The 21,197-nt window shown below is 55.5% G+C and overlaps 1 protein-coding gene across 1 annotated transcript in view; it reads left to right on the top strand.

Moving 5' to 3' along the window:
* The window catches only part of SPATA13 (spermatogenesis associated 13), a 206,721-nt gene extending 185,524 nt beyond the window's left edge, over nt 1–21,197 (top strand). Inside the window, exons 5-13 of the mRNA XM_070044104.1 lie at nt 5,391–5,527; nt 6,594–6,773; nt 7,053–7,238; nt 8,590–8,769; nt 10,410–10,642; nt 14,026–14,155; nt 15,858–16,230; nt 16,664–16,738; nt 18,532–21,197. Of these exons, the coding sequence (XP_069900205.1) occupies nt 5,391–5,527; nt 6,594–6,773; nt 7,053–7,238; nt 8,590–8,769; nt 10,410–10,642; nt 14,026–14,155; nt 15,858–16,230; nt 16,664–16,738; nt 18,532–18,710 (1,673 nt within the window). The 3' untranslated portion in view covers nt 18,711–21,197. The remainder of the gene's footprint in view (nt 1–5,390; nt 5,528–6,593; nt 6,774–7,052; nt 7,239–8,589; nt 8,770–10,409; nt 10,643–14,025; nt 14,156–15,857; nt 16,231–16,663; nt 16,739–18,531) is intronic.

Here is a 21,197-nt window from a genome sequence, read left to right as displayed (position 1 = left end):
ACGCTGGAACCCCACGTGCCATTGGTGAGAGTGTAGAATAGTGCGGCCACCGTGGAGAAAGGTGTGGAGGTTCCTCAGAAAAGCTGAAATCGAATTTCTCCACGACCAGCCATCCCACCTCTGGATACACATCCAGAAGAATTTCCAGCAGGATCTCGAGGAGGTATTTGCATGGCCACGTTCAAGAGGCAGAAGCCACCCAAATGCACCTGGACAGACGGATGGTATTAGGTGCAGTGGCATGTTATCCCACCTTAAAAAGGAAGGAAATTGGATACAGGTAACTCCATGGATGAACTTCGAGGACACTGTGCTCAATGGAATAAGCCAGCCACAGGAGGGCAAATGCCGTGTGATTCCACTCACATGACGGGTAAAGCGTTCAGATCACAGGACCAGAAGGCAGAAAGCTAGTTGCCGAGGAACGGGGCTGGGGGAGAGGAGAAAGGATTCGTCTCTAATGGGAACAGAGTTTCAGCTTCGCAAGGTGGAAAAGTTCTGGACGTGGTTGCACAACGATGTGAATGTACTTAACGCTGCTGAACCTACATGAATCTACACCATGCAAAACACCCCTAAATAAAAAGTCACCGCTAAAAAAGAAAAAAGAAAGAATGAAACTTAATCTCCGAGAAAGGCACCGTGTGAACCTTCGTCTGCAGTGGAAGGTTTTATGTGACACACACACTCCTTGGTGAGGAGATGCTGTCGAGCCGGGGGCTGCTGGGTGGGGTGGGGGAGGGCAGCCGCGGGGAGGAGGTCTGCCCAGCGGGGTGGGCTCTGGGTGGGACAGGGGACTGTTTAACTGGTGGGGCCGGGGTAGATGGCATCCTGCGGAAGAATTTGTGATGACGCAGCAGATCCCTGCTGTGTGGTTTCTTGCACACACGGTGGAACCATGTTTTCCGAAGTTGGCCTTGGGGCAGCATGGGGGTGGCCCGGGGCGGGATGGAGGCTGGAAAGAGGGAGACCCAGGTGAGTACCTTGCCTCCCCCCAGCCCTCGTGCCCCCAGATGAAGAGGTAAACTTCATCAGCAATTTGCAGTCCACTTAACTGCATGCCTTCTACATGCCAGGCATGACACTGGGTGCTGGGGGTACAAAAATAGACCCCGTCTCTTCTCTCAAGGGAGTTCCGGCCTCAGAAGGGAAACACACATGTAAAGGCGGCAAGTGTGGGCGTGACGGGACCGTGCCCCTTGCAGATAGAGCCTCGAAATGTACCACCTAATCCCCCCCGTGCAGGCGCTGGAAAAATCCAACTCCATAAAATGCCTGTACATCATGGGACAGAAACACAGGGAGACATCAGCTTAGAAGGGACTTTAAGACCATGAAAGCAGTTAACGCCCTGAACGGGAGAGGATGAGGTCAGTCAGATGCGCTGGGAGTGGGGGCAGGAAACGGCGAGCAGAGGACCCTGAGCGACGCGGAAGTGCTAGGATGTGGGCACTGCGTGATTTCTGACACTGATAGCAAAGGCAGCCCTGGGAGGGCCGGCCCCCAGTGGGCGGGATGCAGACGCCCTGGGCTTGGGGCCCTGCTGCTGCCCCAGCCGTGTGGTGTTGGGGCCTCAGTTACTCATCTGTAAGGTGGGAAAGCTGATGGCATCCGCCCTCAGCCGCACCTGGCACACTGCAGACGCCCGCTGAGCTGGCCTTGCACTTTGCGTTGCCTTTCAGTTGACAGGGTGCTCTTGTGTATGTCATTTCACTTGAGGTTCCCAGCAAACTAAGAATAACAATTATTGGTTGAGAACTGACAAATGACCCGTTGAGAAGGGTATTATCATCCACGTTTGCAGGTGAAAAAACAGAAAGGGGTGACCAAGGACCCCCACTTAAACAAAACCCATCGTGCTGCACCATTGTTTGAAAGCAGTCTGTCTGGCCCCGAAGCCCCGCCCCGCTCTTGCCCGTGTGCTGTGTTTCCATCCGTCCGTCAGGCCTCCAGCAAGTATTAACCAAGCACCTGTGTGCCAGGCAGTGGTCCGGGTACCAGGAGTACAGTGGAGAACAAAGCAGGCTTTAGGGAGCTTACCTTTTAGTGGGGGAGACAGATGACAAGCAAAGTATCTTAGGTGGTGATAAATGCTGTGGGGAAAATAAACTGGGAGAGAAGACTGGGCGGTTTTCGGTGGGATGTCGGGGAAGCCCTTGGGGGAGGGGACAGCAGGCCCTGAGGAGGGGAGCCAGGTTCAGGAAGCGGGCAGCCGTCAGGGTCAGAGCTGAATGTATGTGGGGGGGAGATACGGTGTGTGTTTTGGGGGGGTCTTCAAGGACCTGGGCTTTGTCCCCCGTGGGTGGCTTGGGGCAGGGGCCTGAGTGGTCCGATGTCTGGGGCGTTTAGCACCATCACTCTGGCCGCTTTGGTGAGACTCGTGGAGGGGGCGGGGCGGGGGTGCAGAGGGGCTTCTGCAGTGACCCAGCTTGAGGTGGCTGAGGCCACCACAGCTCCGTGGGGAGCTGTGGGGAGCCATGGGGAGCGGCAGGTTCTGGACACGTGCTGAGCGGAGGGTCCGGATTTGCAGACGCGTCAGAGGTGGGACGTGAGGCAGAAGAGTGACCTCTGAACAGATGGGACGTGTGGACTTGTGCCCACTGTACAGATGAGCACGTGGGGTAGAAGAGGCCCAGAGGCTGGCTCCAGCTCATTTGGCTGGAAAGTTGGTCAAGCTAGGACATTTGCCAGGTGCTTTTGCTCCGATTCCTTTGCTGGTCCCCGGACACACGGCGTCTCTCCCGCCCAGGCCCCCCGACCTACCCCACCGAACGGGCTGACAGCACAGGGACCACCTCGTTTCCGTGGCTCAGGACACGCTGACCCGAGGGACCCAAACGCTCTCGTGAGGCCCCTCAGCCAGAGCTCTTTTCCAGGCGTTTGTGATGCGGTCACCCGTCCAGCATGTGAGGTTCACGTCTGTTTCCAGATAACTCTACCCTCTGCCTCCCGTAAAGGTTCAGCCTTTTTTTGACAGAATCCTTTTTTCATTAAACTCCTGTGAACTCTGGGTTTGCACGTTATCACCTGGCTTTTTTCCCCTTTACTGATTTTCGTAGCAACTCCAGACGAGGTGGTAAAGAATTCTCCTGGGAAACGCAGTTCGGAGGGTCTCTAGGGACAGCGTGGTTTCTGACTCCACTGTGGGGAGGGGCCCAGGTGTTTGACTTTCCTGGCGCAGCAGTCCTGCTGAGACGGGAGGAGGGATGCTCGGGGCTCATCGCGGCCTTCGGTGCTCTGGGCCCCGACAGACCAGGCCCGCTGTTACTCACCGTGCTAGTGGGCGCAGTGCTGGGTCAGCTGCCCCGATTAGAGGAGGGTTGCAGCCTTACCGTTACCTCCCTGCTAGCCTGATGAGAAAGGCTCGTGCCTTTACCGCAAGTGCGTTTGCTTCCTCTGGGCTTTCTCCCCACCCCCCAGACGCAACCCAGCAAGAGTCAGGTGACCTCGTGTCCTCTGCCTGAGAGCGCTGTGACCACAGCGCAGGGCAGGAGTGGCCGCACGGGGCCTGAGGATGGACACGGACACACACACACACACACACACACACACACACCCATGGGAGGTGTGCATCGAGCGAGTGGCAGGGCCGGAGTGAGGGCAGGAGGAGAGCCCTGGGGGCCTGGTGTGCAGAGCTGGGAGCCCGGTCCTGGGACGGACAGGTGTCTGCAGGGCACCCGAACGTGGCTCGTCCAGAGGGGATGGGGAATGTAAGATGCACATCAGATGTTGAAGACTCAGTACAAAATAAAGACTAGGAAATATCTCACTTTAAAAAATAAAATGAAACACAAATTTAAAATGAAAGAAAATATCTCATTTTTAAAAACAGATTCCTCAGTTTAGAAAGTAGACCCGTCCCCCGAGGGTAAAGTTACTAGAAATCCCGACTCTCAGGTCCTTGAAGGAAGCAGGGCGCACGGAGCTATCCCACTAGCATCCAGCTCGGCCTTCACCCTCCTGCCCCACCGGCTCCTCCCCAGACTCCCTTTCTGGAAAGTTCTCCCAGTAATTCGGGAGTTTCCGAATCATCGTTGATTTCCCCCTTTGTTGCTGCCACATCAGCTGGACGTGCGGGTCCTCGCACTGCGCTTCCGGCGGCTGGTTCCGTGTTGCGGCACGGTGAGCCCTCCTGATCCAGCTGGCCCGCCTAACCCGGGGTCTCCTGGGCCCAGCATCCGGCCCGCCCGCCGCGTGCTGAGGCCAAGGCGCGCTCCTTCAGCCCAGCCACGACCGCGCTCGCTGCCATCACCATGGTGGCTCCTTTGGGCGAGTCCCAGCCACGGACCAAGGATGCTGGGAACGTGACACACATCATCCCACCTGATTCTCCAAAAAGAAAGAAACTACCGTTTACAGCGGAAGCGTGTGGAGCTGGGAGAGTCTGAGTTGCCTGGTTCCGGTCCCCGCCCGCAAGGGGCGGGGCTACAGGTCAGCCTGGGCCTCCTTCACTCGAACGCCTGGTGTCTTTCTGCGGTACCAGGGGGCCTCTGTTCACACCTGCCACTCCCTTGCTCAGGCCCTGCGAGAGCAGCCCCGGTGCGTGCTCTAACCCTTAGGCTTGCCTTCCGGTCCCACCCTTTGTCAGATGTTCTCGTGCCCAAGGCCAGCCACACTGCGTCCTCAGGCGAGAGCCAGGTGCCTGTGCCGTGGGGCCTTGGCCGCCTCACAGCGGACGTTCAATGACAGACGAGCCTTGGTGAGGGGCCTGCTGTCGCAGCAGGAGATCTGAGTGCCAGGTGGTGCGTCCAGAATGCCACACCCATCCTCACAAGGGCTGTCTCATTCTGGTAAAGGTGCCAGGTAACTGCTCGTTCTGACACTGTGGGTCCAGGCCCTTCGCTCTGTGACAGCTGGGAAGCATGGTGCACGGCTTCACTCACGGAACCGTCAGCACCTTCTGATCTTAGCAGCACCTCGCTGTGCCTTGCGGGGAAACGACGGAAGCAGGGCACTCTTTAAAAGAAGGATTGTATCAATATTTTCCACTTTCGTTTCCTCCTCAAGCTTATGGACACATGAGTTAGAAACATTGTCTGTATCTTGTATATCCACCGTGGGGTACAGATTTCCAGCTAAGCCACACATCGTTCACTCAGTACCCTGACTCGCGAAATAGCCCTGTGCGTCGCCGTTGGCGGTAGTCTCTGAAGTGTCCCCTTTCTCACCGACAGGGCACTCAACCCCGGCTCTGCTTAGCCTCAGCTGCTACCTGTGGATTACTAGATCAGTAGACATTTTCTAATGGTCTTATTCTGGGTTAGATACAAATGATTACTTTCCCCTGAGGGCACGTTCTCAGAGGTCATAGGTTTTGTGGTTATATTTTTGACATTAGCTGTGTCCTTTAAACTGCACCGTCTCTCTCTCTCTCTCTCTCTCTCACTCAGTTTCTTCTGATGGCGGTGCGGAGTCATCTGCCCTAGCGGATGACAATGGCAGCGAGGAGGACTACAGCTATGAAGACCTCTGTCGGGCCAACCCCCGGTACCTGCAGCCGGGCGGGGAGCAGCTGGCCATCAACGAGGTACTGGGCTTAATTCCACACGGCAGCAGCCAGTGCAGGAGGCCCGGTTTTCAGGGCCTGGAACCCACTCATACTTTGCTCTCTGATTATTTCTTAGTGAACATATGCTAAAACCTAGAATTCTGGTTAGAAAGCCAGTATGGTTTTCTTGCATTTTCAAGGTTGATTTATGTGATTAAGTGTTGCAGGTAACTAACTGAAGACATCCCTCCCGGTCAGAGCAGCCATCCTTATGCGTGGAGAGAGCTTCTCAGTTCAGGATATACCTTCCCTACATTTGTTATAATAAATCTAGGAGGGGAACGTTAGTTACCGTCCACATTTTAGCAAACACTCTGAGACTAAGGCTGAACGACTTGCTAGCAGACGGCAGAGCTGAACTTAACCACGTGGTTCTCGCCACGGATCTGGGCTTCTCCCCGCCCCTCTGCATCTTTAGGCCTTTTTACAGAAGTCTTTCCAGAAGGCGCCTCTAGCCTTTGGAGCTCATGAACAGAGCATGTGGAGTGTAACTTCTCTGGCAACATCACTAGTTGTTGCTATAGGATCCACGGTGTCCCCATGACATCCCGGGAGCTGAGTGGTTGCACGGCCCTCAGCCCCTACAGGCCGCTTACAGATGAGCTTAAATTACCTGCTGAACATCTAGACGTCATGCTGTGTTCTCTTTAATTGCAGTAAACGACACAGTGAGATGCAGAGTCTGCTAAGGTTGTGAGGAAGGAACGGAGAGCAGGTTCTGGGTGACGCCATGAGGGTCTTGCAGGAAAGGGTGTGCTGACCTTTGACGGCTCGGCTCCAGGACGTCTAGTTTGGCTGCTCAGAAGCCCTTTCCAGGGCGAAGCGTCCAGATAGTCACACTTGCTGGATGACTGATGCCCAGATGAGTGGACCTGGGGCTTCCTCTAAGAGCACAGGAGGGGTGCCCGCCCGGTACTTCTCCCCATCCCTGTCGTGTGACGTCACACGCTGAGCATCGGCTGAGCGCCATCGGCGTGAACACTCGGGGGCCGGGAGAGCTCAGGGTTCCCGCGCTCCACGCTGAGCGCCCGCCTCTGCATTCCAGCTGATCAGCGATGGCAGCGTGGTCTGCGCCGAGGCCCTGTGGGACCACGTGACGATGGACGAGCAGGAGCTGGGCTTCAAGGCCGGGGACGTCATCCAGGTCCTGGAAGCCTCCCACAAGGACTGGTGGTGGGGCCGCAGCGCGGACAGGGAGGCCTGGTTCCCCGCCAGCTTCGTCCGAGTGAGTGTCTTCCTGCCTCTGGGGGCTCAGGGGCAAGAGCCACTGTCCCCTCGTCATCCTTTGAACCAGACCTCCTAGAGGCTGGGGTGTGGGAAGGGAGAATTCCCACCGGGGTCAGCGGGGCGTCTGGCGCCGCCAATGCGTTTGCGATGCTCAGCTCGGCCCGTGCGTGCCCGGCGCGCCCCGCCCCCCGCTACCCTCCTCACCGTCCCCGGGGAGTGGAAACCGGGGGCGGGCCGGGTGCCGCCCCGCTGACCTGTGCCCTGCGTGTGACCGCAGCTGCGGGTCAACCAGGAGGAGCTGGCGGAGGGCTCCAGCGGCACCCCCGGCGAGGAGCCGGCGGAGGACGCGGGCCGGGGCCGCCACAAGCACCCCGAGAGCAAGCAGCAGATGCGGACCAACGTCATCCAGGAGATCATGGACACCGAGCGGGTGTACATCAAGCACCTCCGGGACATCTGCGAGGTGAGCTTGGGGGCCTCGTGGCACCGCGTGCCGTGCCGTGTGGCCGCTCCGCGCCCAGCCAGACCCTCTGCGCACGCGTGTTCCTGGAGCCCCGTCGCCACCCCCGCCTGTGGTCCCTGTACGGGCCGCTCGCTCACCAGATGCTGGTGCACCCCGGGCAGCGTGAGCAGCCGGTCGTCTTCAGGGTGAGATGCGGCGACCTCCTTGCGGGACTTAGCTGCCACGGGTGTTCAGAGGGAGTGACATTCAGGGGAGGCGGCACCTGTAAGTGAGACCCAGCTGACTTTGTGAAGAACCGAAGGTCTGTCACCGTCCACCAACCACTGCCTCTCATCTCTGGCGCACAGCGAGACCCCGGGTCATGCAGATGGGGGCGTCTGGCGCCATCCCGGGCTCTGTCCTACAGGGTCTGGGGTCCCGCTCAGCAGTCAGGTCTCTCCCCTGTGGTATTTTCAATTCTGTGGATTCTGTAGAGCGTTTCCCTAGACCGTCATGCGCCCCGCGGGTCACCCCGGCGTCCTGGCCGTGAGTGCTGATGTCTGCGCCTTCCGTTCAGCTGTGAGGGTCCAGCAGGAGGCAGGCCAAGTGCGGGCCGCGCTCCCCCCACCCCCGCCCCGCTGTGTGGTTGGACTGACCCCCAGATGAGGACCCTCCGGCGTTGGGCGTATTTGTGGCAGCCGTCTTGTTCCGTGTGAACCTGCGGTTGAGGGAGTTCCTCTGAAGTGGCATTTTAGGGAAACAGTCACTGCTGATACCTGTTGAGCACGACCGTGCCCTTCACCGGCTTATCTCGACCCCATGACACTCACGGGCAGGTCCCACGCGCCCCCATTACGGATGAGGAAGCCCAGACGTAAACCAGACCTGCTGGCCTATAGCCTGTTAAAATTCATCCCCAAGAGTCAGTGGTCTGTGTTTTACCGTATAGTCAGTTCAGTCTGTGTAATTACGCGGTGCCCACCTGGGGATAATTGTTACACGTTTTTGTGGCCCTTCCTTCCTACCCCCGTATCCTACCCAAGCCGCGTACAACCAGGGCATTGGGCGTAGAGAATTAGTGGTGCTCCGATTAGGCCTCAGATTAGGTATCTACGGATCTGTGTTGTTTCCTGTAGAAACTGGGTGATGGTGGAACCCTCGGCTAAGCCGTTCTTGGCTCTGGGCCGTGACAGTGAGCGTTGCTCCCTGAGCGGCTCAGCCAGCGATGGCATCTGTATTGGACAGGCCTTCTCGGCTGTGAAATGCACTTAGGAATGAGAGAATGGTTATCTTAAGAGTTTAGAAAAAGTGTGACAGTACCAATTTTTGGGCTCTAATATTTGAAACCAAGCATCGCTTTCCTATTTTGTAGGGCTACATTCGACAGTGTCGCAAGCACACGGCGATGTTCACGGTCGCACAGCTCGCCACCATTTTTGGAAATATTGAAGATATTTACAAATTCCAAAGAAAGTTTCTGAAAGACCTTGAGAAACAATACAATCAAGAGGAACCTCACCTGAGTGAAATAGGGTCCTGCTTTCTTGAACATGTACGTCGCCCTCCACTTACCGATAGCGTCCGGCTAACTCATTTTGAAATGTTTCTCGCTGAAGCGCAGGGGTCCTTTTTGTTTTGCTCCACTTTGTTTCATTTCTTCCTTTGTTCGCTAGATTAATTTCCTGCAGGACGGAGGCTAAGGGGACTGCTGTACATGGTTGGTCTTTATCTGAGTGCCCCGAGTCCATTATTTCAAAATCTTTTCAATTTTATGCAGTTTCGACTTAGGGGTTGTATTTGGGGTAGTTTCTAGTAATACCTACCAGGTGTCTATTATATGTTAATCGCTGTGTTCAGGGCTGTATGCCAGCTCCTGTACTGCTGTGCCGCAGGTATGATTATTTTCCCCATGTTCCAGATGCAGAAGCCAGGCTTCACCCAGAGAGTAAGTGACGCAGCGTCACACATGAGTAATTGGCAGAAGTGGATTCAGGCCAGAGGCGTGCGGCTCTGGGACCCAAGCCTGTACCTGCCTCAGAACAGTCTCCTGATGCTGGCCTGAGCTCGCTCACTGGTGACTGACTGTCACTTTTTAATACAACAGATTTCAGAGGAAGAAGATTCCATCCCCAGCCAGAATGGTCAGGGCGCAGTACCGGTAGTGCTAACACCAATGACCGGGCTAGTGTAGCACTCGCTCCTCTGGGCCCAGCAGCGTTACAGTGGCTGTGGAATGGGGGCCGATCCTCGGGTGGACTGTCTGTAAACGGCTGGAGGCGCTGTTGCTGGTGGCCGTCTCCAGCTGCAGGGGTGGGCCCGTGGCTCTGGGCCTGTTTGGGGCTTCGTAGGAGAACTGTTTGGCCAGAGCAGGAGGTTCACGGGAACAAGTCATAGGAGAGAAGCTTCCAGGTCAGCCAAGGTGAGGCTGCAGGGTGGCACGCGGATCTTGCTGTGGAGGACAGGAGAGCCTAGCTTGGGGACAGAGGTGTCACTGCTTCTGGGGTAACAGGGAGGTGGGCCTGGGCGAGGGTGACAGCATCAGGGACGCAGAAAGAGGGGTTTGGCTGGAGAGGTGGTGAGCCAGAGGACAGCCGGGTATAAACTGGGGTAGGACCCAGGCCGAAGACACCGCAGCTGCGGGCAGGTGGACCTGTGTGAAGGCAGCGGCCTTGGGGCTGAGGAGCCTCAGGGAGCTGGGTGGGGCCCCCTCGGAATCCCGGGGGGTGGGGCAGCCTGGAGGAGGGGGGAGGGGCGGAGGAGGGGGGAGGGGAGGCGGTGGCCCCTACGTGGATGGCAGGTGGCAGGGTGGGAAGGAGACCTGTGACCAGGAGATGGGGCTTTGCGCCCACCTGCCCGGGAGAGGAGAAAGGACAGGCGGCAGCCAGGCGCAGGGACAGCACCTCCCTCTTCTCCTGGATCAGGCGACACAGGGGGTGACACAGAGGGCGCCACTCCCCAGGGCGGCCTGTGTGCCTGACACGCCCTTTCAGGGTCTGTGGAAGGGGCCTGGCGTGGGCCAGGACTCTGCGTCCTCGGCAGCCTCTCCCTCCACCCCCAGGGTCTGGACGTGGCCCCTTCCCACGGGGCCCCCTGTCCAGGAACCTCCCCGGGGGTGGGGGGGAGGCGCTGGGTGTTGTCCATCCTCGTCAGGGTCCAGAGCCGCCCTGACAGAGCTGTGCCCCCCCTTCCCAGCAAGAAGGCTTCGCCATCTACTCCGAGTACTGCAACAACCACCCGGGCGCCTGCGCCGAGCTGGCGGGCCTGATGAAGCAGGGCCGCTACCGACACTTCTTCGAGGCCTGCCGCCTGCTGCAGCAGATGATCGACATCGCCATTGACGGCTTCCTGCTGACGCCGGTGCAGAAGATCTGCAAGTACCCGCTGCAGCTGGCCGAGCTGCTCAAGTACACCACTCAGGAGCACAGGTGAGGCACCGAAGAGGATGCAGGGTCACGTGAAGCTTCCGCAGGGGCCTTGGGGGCGGGTGCAGGGGAGGGGCTTCCCCTGGATGCCAGCACGCGGGGGGCGGGGGGGGACGGTGCGGGGGCCGGAGGGGGGGCGGCGTGCAGCGGGGGGCGGGGTGGGGGGCAGCGAGCAGTGGGGCGCGGGGCAGCGGTGACGGTGCGGGGGCGGGGGGCGGGGAGGGCTGCGGTGCCCTCCTGGTGCTCTCAGTCAGCTGTCGGGAAGACGTTTCCAGGTCGTTTAGAAAGTTTACGGTTGTTAACTACTGAAATGGGGCCATTGAAGAGCCTCCCGAATAGCCATTTCTAGAGATACTAGAAAATAAGAATTAATTCTTAAACTGTGTCATGAGCAGGTGGGGGATTTTTATTGTGTTGTCTGTCATTATAATTGACATGTGTTTTATAAATACTCTTGTAGCTACTCAGTAGTGAATAAAAACAATTTAAAAAAATAGACTGGTGTGAATACAGTTTCAGAAATACTTTCTTTCCTCTTATTTATCCTTGAGATATTTCCGGCCAGCTCACCCTCAGAGCAGTACGGTCAGCCCTCGGTGTCCGAGGAGATTGGCTTCAGGGCCCCTGGACACTAAAATCTGAGGATGCTCCAGTCCCTTATAGAAAACGGCGCAGTGTTCACATATAACCCGGGCGCAGCTTCCCAGATAGCTTACCTCATCTCTAGATGGCTTCTGATGTCTAATACGATGTGAATAGTTATAAATACAATGTAAATGCTGTGTAAATAGTTGCTGGCCTGTGGCAAGTTCTGCTCTTTGGAGCTTTCTGGAATCTTTTTCCCAAATATTTTCAATCTGCGGTTGGCTGAATCACGGATGCAGAACCCCTAGGTATGCAGGGCTGGCTGTGTTATATGCTGGAACAAAAAGTTCCTTCGCAGAGGGGTGAGGACACAGAAAAATTTGAACTCTGAAACAGAGCAGGGAGTCTCAAGGGTGCAGCGTAGTGTGTGGGCTCCACTGGGGGGCGCATCCTCCTGAGATCCTGTTGGGCTCTGAGCCCTTTCTGGTCCAGCTCCGTGCTTGTTCTGTCTCCTGATCCCATCCACCCTGTTCCCTCTGGCTCTGAGCATAGGGCTTCTCGTCATGGTTACCTGAGTGCTCCATCTCCCTTTGGGGCTTACTTTGTGAATTCTTCTGAGGGACCCAAAAATACTGACCTCTGCTTACCGAGTAGCAACTCATCACTTCCCCGCATGCACAGAACAACGTCTGATCGTGCTGTGATTGTACGTGAGCTGTCACCCATTATGTGTTGGAGCAGGCCTGCCCCCTCTCTGAGATGTGGGGAAGGGTCTCCACCGCAGGGTCCCTTTCGCCGGCAGCCATGGGGTCCTCGCTGTGTTCTCAGCAGTCCACAACTGGCAGGCCAGTGGGGACACAGCCGTCGTCCAGCAAGGTTTTAGGACAAAGCTTTTTGTTTTCGATGAGAACCAGACCTCATCCGTGACATCCGTGTCACGGCACAAAGCTTTCACTCCACCTGCAGCCCTTGGAAGGACAGTCTTGAAGGGGTCTAGTGAGAAAAGGGAGCGGGGAGAAACCGTGCCCAGAGGGAATCCGCTGCAGCACACGGCACGGCTCTGGGTTTCAACATCTAACTGTTGCCCCGAGAGCAGTGGGATTCTCCACGGTAGCGCCTGCTCCGGAGGATGAGGGGGACGAGTCATTCTTCTGTCCTCTGCGCCTGGACTCCTGCGGAGAGACGGGGCTGGGACAGGGGTCTTTTCGCAATTAGATCAGAAGGTCGAAAGAAAGAGCTGGGTCGCTAAACAACATACCCAGATGATGATGTTAGTTTCAAGAATTAAGGTGAAAGGAATAAGAGAAAGGAGTTGATTGAAATAGATAAAAGGAAAGAGCTATGTTATGCTTTTCTTTTTCTGATGGAAAAATCAGAAAACTTTGACAGAAAGAAAATAGCAAAGTCAAGCGAGTCACAAATTTGAAGACATTTTTTAAAAAATAAAATGTCATCGTGATGAGGAACCTGAGAAAATAAATAAGCAAATTAAGAAGCAGAACATCTCGAAAGACGGGGAAGCTATGCCAGGAGTGTGCTCATCACCCTTCAACACTTAGCTTTTCTCCTTTAAGGGCATTTTTCACTATGAGGCATCTACACAGTCTGATTGTTTCAAAACAAATCATTTTAAAAGAAATGACAAAAAGCCCATTTCCTTGTCTGAAGTAAAACAAAACAAAATATTTTTAAAAACCATTACATTCTGCCTCTTTCCTGGAATTGTACAGAAAAACTTGTGGGAAAAAAGTGCAATTATTTTGCACACTTTCTTCATTGCTGGAGCCCTTTCTGAGGGGGTGTTTGCTCCCATTATTTTGGCAGCCCCTGTGTGTCACTTTGTTCTTCTTTTCTGCTCCGCTTCTGTCTGAAGACAGTGGGGTCTGGTCCGTCCGGGAATGGGGTAGCGGGGATGCCCAGGGACCTCTCAAAAGTGCAGATGAACGGTGTTTGGTACATAGACAGCAGAGTCTGCTCCCAAGGCTTTTTTCCTGGCTGTGCAGGAGGACTGCAATCCAGTCCACCTGAGACCCAGAGGCTCTGTGTGTCCTGGAAGACACAGGAAAGCGTGGGGGGGAAGAAAAAGACTTAGCTCGTTAGCTGGGCGACCGGTTTACATGTCCCTGAATTGTTAACGTGAAGCGAGACTTGAATGTAAACGTTTCCGGCCCCAGACACACTCTCTGGCAGCCTGTGTGCAGATCGGAGCTTCAGTTTTCCTGGTGCCTCCAGGGTTAGAGGAGCTGCTGGGGGAGACATGTGAGTCTGATTTGACTGTGGCCGGTAGAAAGCACCAGGAGTAAAGCTGCGTGGATGAGGGAAAGGTCGTGTCCGCAGTTACGTAACTCACTTGTGTCCTCCCCTCCTTTCCTGACTCAGAGCAAATCACCCCTCTTGAGAATGGGTGGGGATCACTGAAGTACTTTATATGGCAGAACTAGCTCTATGAGGGTTAGAGCAATAACAGAGGCCTGTCTTTTCTTTATTAATGAAAATAATCTGTCATCACTGTGACTAAAACTTATTTCTTGTGACCTTTGCTTCATTTCACTGTGGCTTCTGGGAAACGAACGACAGCATTCTTATTCCACAGAATTCTGGGTGGCATTCGGTCGGCTCCCTTAACCTCTGCGAACTGTAGCCTATTCATGAAGGAACAAGGGAAGGGGAACAATGGCTGTTGTTTAAAGGCCATCTTGTCTAGACTGTCAGTGTACAGTCACAGATGGAATGTATTATTTCGTAGGTCCTCATTTGCAAGGTGCCCATTACGTGGTTAAAATTAACCCCTCACTTTGCAGCGATTACAGGAACATAAAGGCAGCGTACGAGGCCATGAAGAACGTCGCCTGTTTGATCAATGAGCGAAAACGCAAGCTGGAAAGCATAGACAAGATAGCACGGTGGCAGGTGTCCATCGTGGGCTGGGAGGTACGTGGGAGCCCACCCCCCACCTGCGGTCCATCGTGGGCGCGGGGCACCTGGGGACCCTCCCCGCTCACCGCGCATCTCGACCCACACACCCCCGACCTGTGGTCGTCTAAGGCGACGGCCCACTTTGTGTCCCGTGATTGGCGCCCTGTGCTCTTGGCTTTAATGGCATGATATTTTGATGCACACTGTTAAAGCAGTCAAAGCTTTACCCTCCACCTCCTCCAGGGAGTGCTCTGAAGAGCGTCTGTGACCAGTTTGTTGCGGACACCCTGTCTCTCCTGCTTGACTGTGGGTTCCGTGAGAGCAGCTGGAGAACCTTAGAGTGCAGGTTCTGTCATGGTGCGAGTGTGGCTCCTGTGTGATCTGGGTGAAGTTGATGATCCGTCTGTGTGATGGGGAGGGAAACGTTACCTCTCGTAGGGCTGTTGTGAGGATCGCGTGAGACGGTGCCACAGAGCACTTGATACACAGCCTGTGGCGATGGCCTAGCGCGCACACGCACACACACACGCTTTTATTTGTTAGAACAGCAGTGACAGTAGCTAGTGCTTGTACTGTGTTCACACGTGCCTGGCGCTGGTCTGAGTCGTTTAAATATATGAACTCATTTAACCCTCTCAATAGTCCTATGAAGTAGGAACTGTTATTACCCCATTTAACAGATGGGGAAACTGAAGCACAGAAAGGTGAGGGAGCAGCATGGGACCCACGGACCACTGCCCCTGAGGCCATCACCGAGGACAATAGCCCACGTTGTTCGGATGGTTTTCAGACACAGGAAGAGCCATCCTGCATCAGATCAATTGATCAGAGCTCACTCTCCCCAAAGATTGTGAAAGTTTGGATGGAGAAGTTAGGTCTTTAACTAAAGCAGGTGACAGCAGTGAACACTGGAGAGAAATACTCTTCTTTCAAGGCCCTCATGGACTCTGGGAGTTCAGATGGGACCTTGGGGTCCGTGGATCTAAGTCTCCTGTGAGCCCAGAATCCAGGGCACAGAATCGCTGTAGGCAAGTAAATAGAAAAGCTATTTCGGAGTCGAGATCTTTTGCCTCCAAAAACTATTGTGTATAACCGGGACTAGAGGAGGGTAAAATCTTACAGTCAAAGGCCAGTGTCATAGCAGATACCACAAAGTTACACTGGACTAGAGCCGACCTAAATATTACAGAAGGGTGTTTCTCCTCCTGTTCTTGGACTCTGACATTTAGGGGATAATTTCTTGTCAGAAGTTTACCAATTTCTTGCTGGCAGCTTGCCATCTGGCCTCTTGTTTCCAAGACCCTGAGCTGCCTAGAAGCCCCCCGAGTCTGCAGCACTGAGCCCCTAGCCACAGGGGGTCTCCTTGTTCTCGGGGGTCGGTCCAGGCCAGCTGCCATTTCGGATCCTGATTGGATCCCACCCATCCAGAATTTTTCACCAGATCTTTCTGATAAGGGAGACCCCTCAGGTAACATAGGGGCTCAATCACATTTTCCCATGGAATAGGGAAAAGAGAGAAGAGTTTTCCTGCACAAGGAGGCTGACGGCCGAGGTCTGACCGGCCTTTGAGGCCTTGCCCTGCACGTGGGCCTCGTGTAACTGGCCCGCCCGTGGGGATTCACGCCAGGGCCTCCCCCCCCCCAGCTCCACCCGATGCCCGGTACCCTAAGACCTCGCGTCGGGGCACCTCAGGACATGTGTCCACCCTTCCCTCCAGGGCCAGGACATCCTCGAGCGCAGCTCGGAGCTGATCCACTCCGGGGAGCTGACCAGGGTCACCCGGCAGGGCAAGAGCCAGCAGCGGACGTTCTTCCTGTTTGACCACCAGCTGGTGGCCTGCAAGAAAGACCTGCTGCGGAGGGACGTGCTCTACTACCGCGGCAGCACAGACATGGACGCCGTGGAACTCGTGGACCTGGAGGACGGCCGCGACGGTGCCCGCACCCTCGGCATCAGAAACGCCTTCAAGCTGGTCAGCAGGACGGGTGACGAGGCGCACCTGTTCTGTGCCAAGAAGCCTGAGGACAAGGCGCGGTGGCTGCAGGCCTGCAGGGACGAGCGCAGGCGGGTGCAGGAGGACCGGGCGATGGGTGAGCCCTGGGGTCTTGGCCCTTCCCCCGCCTCTCCCGGATCACCCCCCGCAGGGAAAAGACCAGGGAGCTGCAGGTCCTGATATTCCTAAACCTGCCTACAAGACCGACAGGGACAGGCGTGCCGTGGGTCCTATTGTTGGACCCATTTCACAGATGAGGAAACTGAGGCTGAAGGCACCAGCCCACTCTTAGAAGGCGGGTTGTCACTCTTCACGTGTCCCGGTAGGGAGAGTGGTGGTGTGGCCATCCTGGTGATAATCGTCCTCCTTCTCCGCTCCCTTCAACCCCTTATACTTACTTCCTGAAGGATTAAGGCCCTTTGCTTCGGGTTATGGAGCAGACCTCAGGGTTAATGTGGGTTCGGTGCAGGTTTTATTCTGAAATGTTTTCACTTGTTTTGAATACATATCACATTTGTTTCTAAATACAGGAGTGGAAATTTCAGAAAATCAGAAGAAACTTGCCATGTTAAATGCTCAAAAGGCAGGACATGGAAAGTCAAAAGGTAAATTTTGAAGAATGTTTTTCACCTCTTTAGTGTGTGTATGTCAGTACTGGAATTAAAATGGGGAGAAATGCCCGAAGCTGTTAGGTATGACCGACTCTTAAGTGAAGGAGAGAAGTGTGGGTAAAACAAGATGATAGTTCAGAGCAGTGGACGGTTTAAAAACCAAATCTGCATTTGGTTCTGAACATCCTTTAGTACGTGCTTACGTTTGAAGAGGCGTCTGTACAAGGTGTTTGACTTGGGGCCGAGGAGCTTCTAGACCCCCCTGCCCTGCCCTCTGAGCTTCCCCCCTGCAGAGGGAGGGATTATCCATCCACAGGCCAACCAGCCCAGGAGTCTGGGGCATGTGAGGAGGAAATCTCCAACCCCAGACTGCTTATCAGCTGAAGGCATGTCCTAGTTCAGATGAGAAAAAAGATGTCAAAGTTCACTGTGTCAAGCAGGGGGCGAAAGCAAAAGAAGATCCTCTGGCTTCTTTAGGGCCTGGATTCTCTACCCCGCAGGCACATTCTGTGGGAGTGACCTGGGCAGCTCTTACAAAATACCAAGGCCCGGGACACGGACCCCAGAGTCCACACATGCATAGTACAAATATTTCAGCGCAACAGAAGTGAAACAATAAGGATTCTTATTCCAAAACTACATGTTGTATTTCTGCAAACTTTATTCACGTGAAATTTATCCCATTGGGTATTTTCCTACCCGAAAATGCAAAAACAAGGACCAGTTGAGCCCAGGACCGATGGGCCGAGAAGAATTTATTACCAGAACAGCATTTAGCAAAGCCCTGCTTCCTCTGCTCAAATGCAGAATTTCCTGCCGCCGCCCCCCTCCCCCCACACACACTAAGTTAACGGATATCTTCAAGGCAGAAAATCTCATTTTAAGTATTTCTTGCATCTCCACTTTGGATGGCAGGTGACTGGTAGATACCAGTTTATTGGGATCCACTAGTTCCCGTCCATATCTTCCAAGGATCACTGGCTCAGCGGCCAGGCAGCTAGTTCGAAGGAGCTCTCATGCTTCTGGGGGTCACCTGTCCTGCACTTTCCATGAGTTCTCCCATGTCATCCTCTCTGCCGCCCTGGAAGAGGAGAGCCTTGTGGCAGGTCAGGGGCAGGGAGGGTTTGTGGACGGAGGCCTCTCTTCTTCCCAAACTCCCACTCTCTCCTCTCTCCATGCTGACTTTCACAGCGCGTGGTCTTGTAGCTAATATAACACAACTTTCTGACCACCTGTGCATAGGTTTTATATGCCAGCTCCAAAGAAACAGTTTTGGTTAATTCGACGAGGTATCAGGGCACTACTCTAAGCACGTTACTTACATTCACTCATTTAATTCTCATAACAACCCAGTGGGCACCGTTACCCCGTCTTAGACATTGGAAAACTGAGGCTCAGGGGAACCAAATCATTGCATCCCGTAAGTGGCGAGCAGCGTGAGCTCCAGGCTCTCACAGAAAGCACTCCGCTGCTGCTCATCCCACACAGACGTCCAGATCCAGTCCTGCCGGTGAAATTTACACAGTGGCCCTGGGTTTCTGTTTCCTTCCCGGTCACTTGGCTGTCACGGTACTGTCCTGGGAGGGTTTTAAGTGAGGATTCAGTGCGGTAGTCTGTGTCCCAATTGGCACACAGGGTCTGAGTGTGTCAGGATGGCCGTTCGGGACCCCTTTGGGGGAGGTGACTGGAGGGTCGGCCTGGGGTGTGGGGACCGGCACTTGCTTTTCCCTTTGGGCTGCCACCGGCGCTGAGTCCGTGGCCCTCTGCCCTCCTCACCCCTGCATCAGGCTACGGTGGAGGATGCCCCTCGGCCCCCCCGCTCCAGAGCCTGCGGCCGGTCCACCAGCGCCACGTCACCGTGCCCGCCAGCCTGCCACAACAGCAGGTGTTCGCCCTGGCGGAGCCCAAGAGGAAGCCGTCGCTGTTCTGGCACACCTTCAACAAGCTCACCCCCTTCAGGAAGTGACGCGGGGACTGGGGAGAGGGGCCCCCGTGCCCCTCCTGGGCCCCGTCCAAGGAATCTACTCCGCACGTGGCACAGGGATCCGGTGCTGAAAACCTCTCCTGGGGACGCAGTGAGGAGGACCTGGCCTCGCTTGCGGTCGCAGAGGCCCAGCTGCCTTCTCGGGAGGGAGGGGGGTCATGACGCACAGCTCCAGTGTCCCCTGGACCGCTCCCCGCCGTGAGCCCACCGAGGCGGCCGGCGCCGGGGAATCGGAGTGGGCTCTGGAGATGCTGGGCGGGGAGCCGGGAGCATCCCCGAGGACGAGCTGCAGTCCAGGCCCCGGGAGGGGCTCCCCGAGGAGGATGGGCAGGGCCACTTTGCCTTCGGTCTTGAAGGGGACGGGAGTGCCGGGGTCACGGGGTGGCGGGCGGTGACTGCAGCCCTGTTGGGGCCCTGGGGTCCCCTGGCGTCTTCCTCATCCACGCAGTCGCCAAATGGTGGGCCGGCCTCTCCCGCAGGCTCCTGCGCACATGGTCCAGGGCCCGCGGTGCACGGAGACCCACGCGCTCCAAAGACGCCGTTGCTTTCAGGGGGCAGGGAGCCCGCTGCTGGCTCTGTACACTTGTCCCCGCCCATGTGCCACTCCCCGAGCAGAAACCTGAGAAACTTCACGCACGTGCACTTCCAGTGGGAAAACCGATTTCATTTCGTTTGAGGACGAAGTGAACGTGCAGACCTCCCAGTTGAAACGTGTCCTTAAAAGAGCATCCGTGTGCCTGTTCCTCCCTCTGCCTCTGTCCTCGCCGATCGAGGGACAGTGACACGTACCTTCTTCCACTGAAAACCAGAGGCTCAAGGGTCCTGCTTCCTCCACGTTTGAAGCCAACTTTGTCCCACGCCCCCGAGCAGTAGTGCCAGCTGTGCCATGCTTAGCATGTCGACAGGTTTCTGAAGATCGGTTCCGCATGGAAGAGACCTCACGAAATAGATCCAGACTCAGAGAGAGCAGCCCGCTCTAGCGAAGGCCACGCGGCCGACGCCGGTCGGCAGCAACCTCCTTGCCTTTTCTCGATGGTAAATTTTGATGAAAATGGCTTTTAAACGTGAGACACCTTTCCGTTGACCTCGTGCACCGGGCGGGGGCCTGTTACATGTCTTGTGGTTTTCTACTCGGGAATCTCTCTTTGGTGTTGAAACCTCAAAACTTCTCTTTTCTACCCAGTCCCTGCTTGAGAATAAACACACCTGTATGGTCCTAACAGAGGGGACACCTGAGACTCCAGGTGTGGGCCCCCTCCTCCTCACACCCAGAGCTGTTCCCGGGGGGCGGGGGGACCCAGGCGGTGCTGCCTCTGCGGACCTCGGGGCCCAGGTCCCGGCACGGAAGCCGCTTCTGTGAGGAAGCTCCTCGGGAGGTGCCGTGGGTCCGCGTGCTCGTGTGTGTGTGTGTGTGTGTGTGCTTCCTTTCTGAATAGACTTCTCAATTTCCGTTGCATTTATATAACTGACCTTTTTACTAACAAGATACAATGATACATTTTGAATACTATGCTTAATATGCTTTTCGTGGGCCCCCTCAGCGAACATTGTCGGGCCTCTGTGCTAAACAGAGTTGTTTGTTTATACGGCAGTTGTGAACAGTTGGGTTGCTTTTTTTTTTTTTTTTTAATAGAATTACTTTGAGGAAGTAAAGAAAATCAGTTGCTCATGTTATATTTCCAGTGAGGACTCACCCCCAGTGCAGAAGCACCCAGAGGGCCCCCATCTCCCCCGTTGTCCAGAGCACAGGGACAAAGGGCTGGACGTGCTGTCGGCAGCCCTGGTCTGTCTCTCGGCCGAGACCTGACTCCTGGCTCCACCCTCCTCCCCTCAAGCTTCCCAACAGAGGAGCAGGAAGCATGGACACCAGGGCACGTGGTGACAGTCCCTTGGTCAGATGTCCATCCTAGGTGGCTCCTGCTTGGATTTCCAGGTGATTTGAAAACTGCTAAAATGCGTTTAAAAGGATAGAACGTCCTTTGTCCTCTTTAAATCTGTGTGTCTAGCTTGGGTTTATTAGCAAACGCCTGCGTTCTCTACAGGATAGATGGCTCGGTGTTCTGTTTTTACATTTGACGAACTTCCTTCCTTTTTTTTTTTTTTTTGCGGTACGCGGGCCTCTTACTGTTGTGGCCTCTCCCGTTGCGGAGCACAGGCTCCGGACGCGCAGGCTCAGTGGCCATGGCTCACGGGCCCAGCCGCTCCGCGGCATGTGGGATCCGCCCGGACCGGGGCACGAACCCGTGTCCCCTGCATCGGTAGGCGGACCCCCAACCACTGCGCCACCAGGGAAGCCCTGAACTTCCTTCTTGATTTCTCGCATGTTCCACTTGGAGAGAAAAAGAGAAAAAACGAAGAGACTCCCTGTACAGGTTGTGTATGAATTTCACTGGGAATCTCGCTTTCTCTGTCTGTCTTTTTCTCTTTTTAACACTACACTGCGTGGTATCGGTGGACCACGCCCCCCCC

This window comes from Globicephala melas, chromosome 18 (genome assembly GCF_963455315.2).
Source record: "Globicephala melas chromosome 18, mGloMel1.2, whole genome shotgun sequence".
Classification (NCBI taxonomy): Eukaryota; Metazoa; Chordata; class Mammalia; order Artiodactyla; family Delphinidae; genus Globicephala; species Globicephala melas.
Note: the sequence above shows the minus strand (reverse complement) of the source record. Positions and strands in the feature narration are given on the sequence as shown.